At 45.7% G+C, this 12425-nt stretch overlaps 1 protein-coding gene across 1 annotated transcript in view; it reads left to right on the top strand.

Annotated features, from left to right (window-relative positions):
* The window catches only part of gas2l1 (growth arrest-specific 2 like 1), a 30568-nt gene extending 19175 nt beyond the window's left edge, over window positions 1–11393 (top strand). The window contains exons 3-6 of the mRNA XM_088936187.1: window positions 455–562; window positions 2590–2686; window positions 2990–3263; window positions 6548–11393. Of these exons, the coding sequence (XP_088792313.1) occupies window positions 455–562; window positions 2590–2686; window positions 2990–3263; window positions 6548–8462 (2394 nt within the window). The 3' untranslated portion in view covers window positions 8463–11393. The remainder of the gene's footprint in view (window positions 1–454; window positions 563–2589; window positions 2687–2989; window positions 3264–6547) is intronic.
* Window positions 11394–12425: the final 1032 nt, after the last annotated feature.

Raw genomic sequence — 12425 nt, forward strand, 5'->3', positions numbered from 1 at the left:
GTTTGTGTTGTGCTGCAGTAAGGTTATGATAAACCTGGGAAAGAGGGTTTGTCCTGCCATAGAGCAAAACCGGAGGACATAACTGGACATAACTTGGCAAAACACAGTGTGTTCAAGCACGTTAAATAAAGTGTAAAGTGTCATTATATTTAAGGAAGAAAATAAAATGGTTACTTTGTGTTTCCTTTTATTTTTTTTTCTGCTACAGACCTGACAAAGCAGTGATGGGTTACCAGTGTGCGCTATGTTGGATGAAATAAAAATGCATTATTATAGGGATTTATCCTGTGTTACTGTGTTCTCCAAACTACTTTCTATATCCAATACCAAAGTATTATTTTAATAATACAGTACCAGCTGAGTTTGTATTTTGGGACTATTGAGTATATAGGGAATTTAAGAGCAGTGGGTTGTGGAACAAGGAACCTGATGTGTCTTCCTCTTGTTTCCCTAGGTGCGGGAAATCTTGGGGCGCTGCTCCTGCCCATCCCAGTTTCCAATGACCAAGGTCTCTGAGGGGAAGTACAAAGTAGGAGATTCCAGTGCTTTGATCTTCATCAGGGTAAGACCAACTGAGTCTTTCTCTTGTGGTGGTTAGGCTAGTACTGTATATCGCAATCACATGGTGATAAAACAGTGTGATGAAAAATGCAACCACTTCTTCGTGGGTCTAATTACTAAGTTGTTTGGCTGAAGCTTTTCTGTCCAAAGTGATTTACATTTGAAGCCAATTGTCCAGCTGTTTATTGTACTGGAGCCCTTTGGGTGAATCACCTTGCTGAGGGATAAAAGCACAGTGTCTCACCGGGGATCTGAAGCCATGACTGTCCAGTCATGAGCTCAGAACCCTGACCACTGCTGCCCCAGTCCCACATGGATCTGTCTGACATTTTTTTTTCCATAAGCCAGGATCCTTCAGCACTCTGCCTGGTTTGTCTGTGTCGTACAGCAAGTTAGGCACTTCAAGCCAGGACAAATTGGGATGACAGTTTTGTCCATGCACAGTAAAGAGAAGACCCTTCTTTAAAAACATTCCCCCTTATAGCCCAGGTGAGAAGACATGAAATGTCTTTATGGACCCAGTACTTCTGCTGCTCCACAAAAGTCCTGAGGGCTGTTGTCATCTAGTCTCGGATGTTTTTCTAGGAAAGCAAAATCCGTAATATTATTTTATCCATTGAGCTCCATCGTTCAATTTTGCCAACCTTTGGTAAAAACATGCAAGTCCTTATTGATAGCATTTCTATGTGTCTGTCTAGTACTGGTGCCTAATTAATATGCAGCATCATGGTCAAATTAGAAGCTGCCTCCGCTTTTGTCTGTGATGGCCGTTATTATGCAGCTCCTCGCCACAGCCGCTCGGCAGTTACCCAGGGCTGCGGCCGCTGCGCTGTTCTTGCCAGACAGAAGCTTTTCAACAGCTGAAATGCCTTGAAATCAAAGCAAACAGCCCTCTTTTCATCTGCGGAGCCGCCTGTCACCCTGGCGGCTCGGTCCCTAGGCTGCAGGAGAGGCAGCCGAGCAGCGCCGAGCTGCTGTTTCCTGTCAGCCGTGAGGGAAGAAGCCTTTGAAGGGGATTGAACAGGACACAGACTTTGTGTTAGTGTTTGGAGTTCAATAAGAACAAAGAAGTGTAATAGCCACCGGCATTTCTTGCTGTTTTATGAGAAAGATTGTTTTCTTCAGGTATACCAATGACAAAGACAAAAAGCCATCCCTAATGGCTTGCAGTATTCAGTCATACAGTTTACTGCAGGGTGAGCTATGTCACCTGAGCGTTCACTCATGAATGGTGTAGCAGATACCAGCACTGACCAGGGCCAGCCTTGCTTAGCTTAGCTTCTGAGACCTGACAAGATCAGGCTAAAATCAGGTGGTTCTTTGAAAAAGAAAAAAACGTCCTACTACTTGCTTCCTAAAGTGTAATAAAGATGTCTAACATTTCAGTTGGTATGTTTAACACACATAGTATTAAAACTGAGGCCTTGATGTCCCAAATGGCTCAAGCAGTGAAGGTCTGTGCCTGGAGTGCGTGTTATCTCCCACAGTCCTGACAGTGCTGGCTCAAGCCTGAGCTGTCAGGGATTCTCGAGTGAGGGCTTGCAGGTAGCTGTGCGCTGGCCTGCTGGGCGTGGGCAGGCTTGAGTCAAGGTGGGTGTTGTCAGCTTGCACAAGAGTGAGCTCTTGGACTTACCAGACGCCCGTGAGCTTCCTGTGTTGTCAGCGACAGATGCATCACTCCTCCGACGTACTCGAGGGGCTCCTGTAAGAAACTCTAGAGCTTGCAGTACGTCACATATAAAAGGGTTTGACGTGAGGATGTTGATGGTAAGCACGCACAGTCCTTATTTCCCCAGGACTCAAGTGGAGAGCAGAGCACGACCCGCAGTTGGGGATTTAGAATGGACAATGTACTGTATTCAATAAAAAAAATCCATAGCTGCTGATGCCTTTTTTAAGTAAGGTGTTTGGTTTTTCTAGTGAATGTATGTTTTCCAGTACAGTAAAGTGATGGGGCACTGGGGACCACACAAGACTCATGGCAGTCAGCTGGTCCGCCAGGTGTGCAACAGCTGTGGTGTGTTCCAGGTGCTGCGGACTCATGTGATGGTGCGAGTCGGGGGTGGCTGGGACACGCTGGAACACTACCTGGACAAGCATGACCCGTGCCGCTGCAATGCCTTTGGTGAGTGTGGCGCCTCCTACTGGCCCACGCTGGTTCCTCCTCAGCCCTGCGAGCCAGCACCGTCTGTCTGCACTGAAACACAGTCCGTCTCTCTGAAAGAAAATGTGTTGATTTAAAGCTCCTGTGAATCCACACCACAATCAGTGTTATCATCTCTCACTGTAATCTCAAGAGTGTAATATATGAGGTCAGATCTAGCTGCCAGAGGGGTACATGTCGCAGTGCCAGATTAGGGGTGATTTAAACAGTTGAAGTTTAAGTATTAATTATTACTGTGATGGTGACTTGTTTTTCCATGACTAGCTCATCGCTATCAGCAGTCCAGATCGAGCAGTCTGACTCCATGTAAAACTGGAATCGGCCACATTTCCCAGTCTCCCAGCACTGGACCCCACTGGAAGACAGACAGCGGCACCCCACTCAGGACTCCAGACAGACGCACTCTGGAGCCCCCTGGCACCGGGCGCACCCCCCGCCACTCCCTCCCCACGGAGCTGGACGCCAGCACGAGCCGGACGCCCGCTACCCCCCGCCCGCCCCGGGATCGCTCCGAACCGCGGCACGCCCCCCCACTCAGGTACACCCCAGCACCCAGTGTCCCGATGGGGATGTCTGTCAGAAAGTGAGCAGTCAGCATCACTGCCTCGCAGCTCTGGGGCCCTGGGTTCAGTTCCTGGGGTGCTGTCTGGGTGGAGTCTGCATGTTCTCCCCGTGTTTGCATGAGTTTCCTCCAGGTGCTCCGGATTCCTCCCACAGTCCAACACACACACACACACACACACACACACACACACACACACACACACACACACACACACACACACTGGTGGGTTAATGGGCTTCTGGGAAAGCTGGCACTGGTGTGAGTAGTATGTATTTCACACACGGGTTAAGAGATCTTTTATAAAATATTCTGGTTAAAAAAGGAGTATTAGGTTAGGTGTAGAATATTGTAAAATCCTGCTCTTGTGGAATGGAAGGACTTAGGACATAATATGTTTTAAAAAATAATAGTACACTTTAAAAGGGATTTTATATGATTGCCCTTTGGCAACAGTGTTTGGCCTTAATATTTACCAGGGCAAATGGAGACTTATCTCAAATCACTGAACTACTGTACCTGTGGGGTTTCTGAGCATGGAGTGACAGACGCTCATCTCCCGGTGTGGAGAGAATCCCAGCCCTCCACAGTGAGACAGGACGATTAAACCCTCAGCTCTCTAATCAGGGGTGACATTGCTGGGACTCTGGATCCCCCTGCCTGCACCCTGGCAGTCGGACTGCCTGCACATTTCTACACACTTGCCCACCGACAGTCTGGTCCCGTCTCCCCTGCTGCACAAAATGACTTCCAATCGTTCTTTACAGGGGAATCACACAACATATTTGCTGACATATTTAACATTTTTCCATATACATTCAGCTGATTATCCACAAGAATAATATGCTTCCTCTTACATTTATAGAGCTACAGATAAATGAATTAAAAATAGTATTTTAGTTATTTATTATCAAGATTAAGCGCGACACTGTAACGCAGTGGTTAGCATCGTTGCCTCGCAGCGCTGGAGCCCTGGGTTCGATTCCTGTTATCTGCCTGGAGTTTACATGTTCTCCCTGTGTTTGTGTGGGTTTCCTCTGGGTGCTCCAGGTTCCTTCCATTGTCCATAGACATTCTGGTAGCTTAATTGTCTTCTGGGAAAACGAACCCAGGTGTGAGTGTGTGTCTGTGTCTGTGTGTGCCCTGCAATGGACTGGTGTCCTGTCCAGAGTGTGCCCTGCCTTGTGCCTGTTCATTGCTGGGCCAGGCTCCAGCTCCCCCATGACCTGAATTGGATAAAGTGGTTACAAGATGGATTGATGGATAATTATGATTAAAAATTATATATTTCAAGAATGTTTTGTCATTCACTTCAAATATGAATCAAGAACAGAACACACACAATTATGTATTTGCTTTCCCACTTATTTACTGATTGGTATTCAGTGCATTTTGTAAATGCTGTTCTGAAGAGGTGAGCGGGTTGATCTTAAAACGCTTTCAGTTGCACAGCCACTGAAGCTAGCTGCGGAACAGCGCCCCCCTGTGGCTTGTCAGGAACCTGCGAGCTTGCCGCGTTGTCCATGACCGCAGCATCGCCTCTCTGAATGCAAGCACACTGAACGTGGCTGTAGATGTTCTGGGTGGGGAGTGGAGTCAGGCTGTTACAGACACAACACCCATGTAGTAGACCGCAAGAGACAAGGTGTTTATAAACGGAAAATGCCAAAACATTCACGACACCATGCCAGACTCATGGCAGTCAAACTGGGAGGGAGAAATGTAGCAATTCATCAAATTAACAGAGAACCCACTCGGACAAATCATTTTAATCTGTCATTCCTCAGCGGGTTCAAAATGTCAATTGTGGACATTAAGGTCGTTGTATAGCTGCGGTACTGGACACCAGTATGATAATCTTCTGCTACAAGATGTTAAACTTTGCTACGGCTTCTAAAAAAAAATGTATTTTTACCCACTTAGATGAAGAGTACTTTGTTTTGTTCTTCACAGCTAAAATTACATTGTCATTATACAGTATGTTCCTTAGTGATTATGGAGTCCGCAGAGCTACCATTGTTTGAAGCCATTAAGTTCAGCAGTCTTTCAACCTGGCTTGCCACCAGAAAGTCACTTAGCATGCGGAAACGGTAATGGGTTTAGACTGAAACTCAAAAGGGCAGATGTAAAATTTAACCCTTAAAAGGATTCCTTTATACCTGCATTTTCTGTTTTTCCAGTTTTGTGCTGTTCCTGATCGCCCATTTCTTCTGTTGCATTGCTTTTTTAGCTATTGTAACAAACAAAAACACAGGACAACATTTTGGGGTATCAGGACCCCTAAAATCTCCTTGATACCCTCACTTTTATCCAATTTAGACAGGTTGCACAGGAAATAACGTTCTTAGTAGAAAGGCATTTAATGTCGGAATTTCAGCTCACAAACATTTTTGTGCCAAGAATGAATATACTAGTGAAGACATCTGGTTTACTTCTTAAAGGTACCAAACATGAAAGCAGTGTGATGTAAAGTGTAAGATACTAGTCTGGGTTTCTGTTGTCAACTGGCTGTTGCAGCTAAAAAGTTTGATGCTTTTTTAAAAGATGGCTCTCTCTCTTCAAGCGGACTGTGTTTAGTACTGCACAGCTGTCTGTTATAAAAACTAATATTCTAAAAATTAGTGTGAAGCACAGACCATATAGTTCACAGTTATTGAGTGCCTTCAGGAATCCTCAGGAAGATGTGATTGAATTGGAAAGATGTGATGGGTAATGCAGATTTGAGCCTTTGGGAAGTCAGAGAAGCTTCAGGCCCCTCACAAAAATGTTCTAGGTACCAGGCTTGGCCTGACCCCACAGATGAAGACACTGCAGATGAGGAGGAAGGGATGACCTTGGAAATAGACTGCAATCAAACTGGCCAGCCGAACCTAATGACCTCCTCATTTGTAACCTTTGTTATATTCTTATATTCATTTAGAACTGAGAACAAGAGATCCTCTATTACTCAGGGGGCTGTGGGAGCCTGGAACAAGCTACCCAGCCACGTTGATGAAGGAGACACGCTGGCTTCTCTTAAGCAAAGATCCCCTGCTGCTGGCTCTCTTAGCTACTAGAAACTCACTGAGGTAGATGGGCCGCGTTGACTCCTCTGGTGTGTAAACTTTCCTCTATCCGAATACAAGGAGGACGCTTGTTCCAGACTCCCACAACCTTCTGTATGTTTCTCAGTGTGAGATTGTGTTCCTTTGCATGAAGTCAAGTTTGAGTTTATTCTGTCTGGCTGTTTTCTTACTGATACTTTCTTTTGTGGAACGCAGGTCCAAGGAGGCATTGCCCGTGGTGACTCGGAAACTCTCTGGGGACAGTGACTCCTCCACTGCGTCTTCCAAGGGTGTGGGGGGCCGACCTTCCCTGCCAGGGGGCAAGAAACCTGGTGAAGAGGTGGTCCTGCTGGTGAGCAGGAGGGAGGGCAAGCATGTCATTGAGAGACCCGGAGCCACTCATGTCCCAGCCCTGCGTCCTCCACAGCCCAGAGCTCGTAGCCAGTCTCGCGACCGCAGCGTCATCCTCAGGCCCAATCCGCCTCTGGATATCCCCAAACCGGACAGCATCAAGGCCAGGCCCGACAGAGGACGCTCGCTGGGGCCCGAAAGCCCGAGGAAGCTGCAGACTTCCAGGTCTCAGAGCCAGGGGAAGCCATTCAGTCGGGGCAGAGACAGTGAGGCTAACCTAGCGCAGCCAAGAGGAAGAGTCTTTCAACCGCCCCGTGCTGGAGGAGATCCTCGAGCCAAGAGCAGCACTCCATCCTCTCCAAAAATCGGGGTTGGAGCTTTCCCTAGGAAGCAGAATATCTCCTCGTTAGGAAAAGGAAGCCAGAGTAGCCCAAGCAAGAAGGTTCCAGCCCCCCGGACGACCGGGCCCAAGTCCCCAGCTGTCGGCCGGAGCAGACTGCTCCCTCCGGTCCCACGGTCCCACCGGAGCAATCCCAGGAGCTCATATGGGAACCTCAGCAGGGGGGGCTCGAGTGAATGGCTGGATACGGAGGATGGGGACCTGGCAGTGACTTTTCAGGCCTTGCCTTGCTTAGACCCCAGCCGGGAGAAGGAGCTGTATCGGAGCTTCGAGGCTGAGTTCTTGGCAAACACGCAAATGAGCAGCTTCGCCGAAGGAGGGGATGATTATGGTGATCTCCTCGCTCAGCCTTTGCAGCAGCAGGCCTTGCAGCAGCCTCCTCTGGGCGATCCCAACGTCACCGACTCTGCTTACTCCTCATCCAACTCCTCTACATCCTCCCTCAACGTTGGGAATAAGCTGGGGGTTCTACCAGATCTGCGCGACTCTACACGGGCCACCGTGCCGCAAGCTGGAGGCTGCGGCCAAAGTCACGTGGATGTCGATCGCTGGGCAGCCCACTCGGAGCTTCAGGGCCCAAAGATGCTGCCTGTTCTGTCCAGTTCTCTAGAAGAGAGAGAGTTTCTCTCCTCTGTGAACAATCTAAAAGACAAAAAGACTGCACCTCCGAGCGCTGCCGTCTGGCGACTGGACCCTGGAGACGTGATCAGTGGTCACAAAGTAGTTTCCCAAAGCAACCGATCATTAGACTTGGGTTCTGGAACGAAAGGCGTGATAAACTCAAGAAAAGGGAATTCAAGAGTTCGCCTGGATTCAGATGACCTGGATGGAGATCTGGAGAGCTTGCAGAACCAGGAAGGTGCTTCCGATTTTGAAGACGACGATGACATCACTCTTCTGCCTCCAGATGCGCACCACCTCGCCCCTTCGGAGGACTGCTCTTTCCTGGACTCCTCCAGTGAAGGGTCTTGCTCGCAGTGCGTGATCCAGAACGAGCCCTGCTCAGTGGGCTCGCCCACCCCCCCTCTTCAGACGGCGGACCCGTGTGTGGTTCTGCGGCCCAAGAAGGGCTTGAAGAAGCCAGAGAGAGTGCCCTCCATCTACAAACTCAAGCTCCGGCCAAAACTCCGTCCTCGCACTGACAACCGGCCTGAGAAGAGCCCCTCGCGAATTCCCACCCCTGTCAGCTATAAGCAGGGAGCGCAGGTGCCCCAGCCCCCCCCGAGCCCCAGGGTGAATGGTCACCCCGGGTGGGTAGCGGATCACAGGTCTAGGAGGGCTCTCCATCAGGCCCTTACAGATCTGATCAATCCTTCCGAGGACCAGCGAGATGGGTCGTCCGTGGAGTCGGGCAGTCTGGACGACGAAGCCTGGATGTAGCTGACAAGGCGATCAGGATTTTGTTCGTGTGCCTTCCTCTTCGCTGTTGCATTTGTTAACTCTGAGGTGTGATCAACACTCCCCTTTCCTGACCAGGCAATGGGAGGATGTCCCGATGATGACGGATATGCAGACGAAGAGGATTTGTGCACCAGGATCGACTGCACTGGAGTCCATGGAAACTTGAGGTTTAGGCGGATGAATGCTGTGGGCGAACAACTACCAACAACTTCAGAACTTTAACCCATTTTGCATAACAGGTTAGGAGGCAGAGGGGCTGTGCAGAGCAAAACATTCCATGAGCTTATTGAGTTTAGAGGAGCTTAATGAGAGTCAAATTAAGGAATGTGTCCAGTTGTATGCCATTACTACCCATTCACTTACTGTCTGAAGTAAGGAGTAATTTATGCTGGTTTTGGGTGGCTTTATTAACCTACTACAACCCTAATTAGATTCCTCTGGCCTGACCTTCCTGTAATGTAGGCACAAACATGTAGCTTCTTCTCTTTGCACTCAAAAGCTTAATTTATTTGACACCAAAGTACTGTAGTCCGGTGTATATATTCTTTAATATGTTTTTGCAGGGTGCTGTGGTTTAAAGCAAGACCTGTATCTGGAAGAAGCTTGACTGAAATGTCTTAAACTCTGCCCAAAGTTCTGTGCACACTCCAAGACATCTGATAAAAATCTTATAACTGTCATAGCAACTTTATGGTAGGATGTGACAACAGCCTTACTGGACCTGTGGCAGAGCTTTTTAGGAGCACCAATTAGACTGACATCTCATTGAGCTAGGTGATGAGCGTCAATAATCAGGTTTGTCAGTCCCAGGCGGTTGAGTCTTCAGGGATGTTCTTCTTATAATCCAGGACACTGAATTACTTTGTCCCTGAGAACTACTGTTCAGTAGGTTTTATAAATCACTATAGCATCCACACCTTCAGATTTTGAACTTGACCACTAAAACATTAATAAGTTCAGAAATTTAGGAATCGGGTAGATCTGAAAACTACATAGCTCCTCAAGTACTAAAGGCTTTAAAAACTAAGACTTGACAATGTCCTGTAAAACCTTCTGGATGCGTGGCTCTCCTTGACCAGTAGACCACCTCTACTGTTCCAGCACTATCAACACTTTAGCTTCACTTCCATTTTAATCAGGGATGTGATGACACTACAGCCTAGAGCTGTCCTATGAATGTTGCTGTGCTATACTCCTACATTGCACACAGTACGCTTTCTGTATACATTTGCCCTATTTTATTATGCAAAATGGGATGAGATACAAAATATGTAGCTCTTAGGATGACGATAGACAGGAGGGAGAGCATAGCCATTCAAATAATAAAAAGTAGCACACATTCTCTTTCATGATGTATGGACCTTCCACACAAATAAGCCAGAAAAGGCCTGCACATCTCTGCATATCAATCAGTATTATATTGCAATGTGATGCTATTCATCCTAATAAGAAGCCCACATGATATAATACGCTGCGTTCGTCACCCTGATCCGCAGACCTCTGCACCTTGATACTGAAACACCTTGCCGAGCCTAATGAAGGGTGGGTGGAATACACAGTGCATAGTCTGAGCCTCATTGCTGAGGGACCTCCTCCAACACAGAGCTGGTAGGCCTTCAGCTATCATCTTACCTCTCTCCTAGTCCTACCTTTATCCCAGCTTAAATGTCCAAATATGTCAATGCTGATTTAGGAGCCCTTGCACCTTGTATTGTAGAAGGGGTAGCACAGCCGTTATGAAAAAACTTTTCAACATTTCTGTACAACTTGTTGTATAAAGTAGGTCTGCTAAAAGCTCTCTGTGCAAAGAAAATGCAATATTCCCTTTCTGTTCTGTGATCAATAGTTAGAAAGACTATCCAGTCTTGGAAATAACTCCACTTCTGTTGACTAAAATGGCAGTATTGGATTTTGTAAAAAAACCAACTTCCGTGAACATTGTACTTATATTTTAGGTACGTATACACCACAGTGTGTATAACACTGCCAGAAAGACCTTGCTCTTGTTCATATAGAGTTCAGGATTTTAAGATCTTTATTTTCTCAGTGGATGAAAAAAACTTTTTACTATGAAAACGGCAGCATTTTCACAGTTTACTCACAGATTGTGATCTTCAGAGTTTGTGACTCTCCTGTTAACCTGTCAGTTAAGTGACAAACATTGTTTTTCAAATTTAGAAGTTGTCAGTATCTGTTGGAGTGGCATGTTGATTGGTTCCCCAAGCTCTTGTCAGAAAAAAAAATTAATTTAATATTCCCTTCTGATATACTGCATCAGTTTTAATAAAAGGAGACTTTTAAAGTAAAAGCATAATTTCCTGGTCAGTACACATTTCTGTAAAATGACCACCTTATTTTATAATGATATAGAATTTAAGATTTTTTACTTATTTTATTATTTTGATTTTTACCTAGGGATTTTATTTTTTTTAAATTCTCCTCGTGTGTGTTTATCAGTACTAGATTCCATTCCATTTGCATGTTTGTGCAGTTCTTTTAATTTGTTGTGTTCTGCACAATCTTGATTTTGTGTGGGGGCGGAGACGGCCTGTACTTCTACAGCTTGCTCAGAGTTTACAGACCTGGGACCTGCAACTCATGCGCGTTCACGGTGAACAGCTCGTGTTCTTATTAACAGCACAGTCACAGGCTGGAATTATCTGGCATACATTTGCTGCATTTTCAGGATCATCAAGTTGCAATCTCTCTGCTTCGGTAATGGACTCCACAGAGAGGAAGTGGAGAGAGCCTGAAGAGGGGCTGATTGCTCGGTAGGCCATTGCTGAGGACTGGATTGCAGTAGGAAGTGCAGACAGAGTAGCTGGCCGCTTACCTGTAGTTCCCATCACCACCGTCTTATAGATTTGTTGAAACTCTGCGTTTCTAGTCTAAGATATATTTTGGTTACAATAGCAGGCAAAATTGGACTGGTGCACTTTGCTTGGCTTCTTGTTCCTAAATTCCTAAATTGATAGCCTTTTCCAGAAATGTAGACAAAACAATTATACAGTTCTATAATTATACAAGCCAGAAACAACCTGGAAACATAGCCTTTTAAATATAAAGGCTTGGCTTTATACGCAGAATTTCAGAAATACTGGCATTTAATTACAGTCAGAAATGGAATCGTAATTCTATCCACAATACATTACTGAGCATTAATTTAAAAATATATAAAAATATATATGCTATGTAGATATTCTGAATGCTGCATTAAGATGAAAAAGGAAATGCGTCTTCTACTTTGTGATGCATTGAAAGGGTATGTTGTTCTGGTGGAGACCTCTGTATCGGACAGGATTTATCTCAGAAGACTTCGCTTTCTAGTGTAACCAGCATGCTGGAGGCTAGCTGCTTCTGCAGTAGCAGCTAACAGGGACATAACTCATCAGTCTACACAGCCTCAGAAACGGCAGCACATTAGAAAATGCTTTGAGAGGCAGCAAGACTTTTCACCTCTTTTTCTGCAGCACCCAAGTTATGCTGGAAAATACGTGTCACACATTTGCTACCTGGACCATGAATTAGAGAATTACTCAGCTATGACTTTTTTTAGTGTCTCTGAGGGAGCTGAGCAGGTGATATCTTGTTGAAAGCCATTGGCCCATGCTTTTTGACTTCTATCAAGATATTGTTTTTTTAATGGGTCTTAAATGCCATTAAACTGGTTAAACTATATATACTTCTAAGAGGTGTATATATAGTTGATATTTTCTCCAATTTCAGCTTATTGAAATTCAGATATCTTGGGAAAAGGGAATATTGCATCTTTAATCCTGAAGCCTAGGTAGTATTTTAGAAATTAAGAAGTTCTTCCAATTAATATATTAATAACTGTTTTATACTTTTTTCTAATAGTTAACTGCTGCTCTTTATAATCTGCAAAAAAATGTAAATGTATGTTGTGTATAAGGGATGTATATACTTTGTAATGTTTTGTCT

This window comes from Atractosteus spatula, chromosome 17, assembly GCF_055471065.1.
Source record: "Atractosteus spatula isolate fAtrSpa1 chromosome 17, fAtrSpa1.hap1, whole genome shotgun sequence".
Lineage (NCBI taxonomy): Eukaryota > Metazoa > Chordata > Actinopteri > Semionotiformes > Lepisosteidae > Atractosteus > Atractosteus spatula.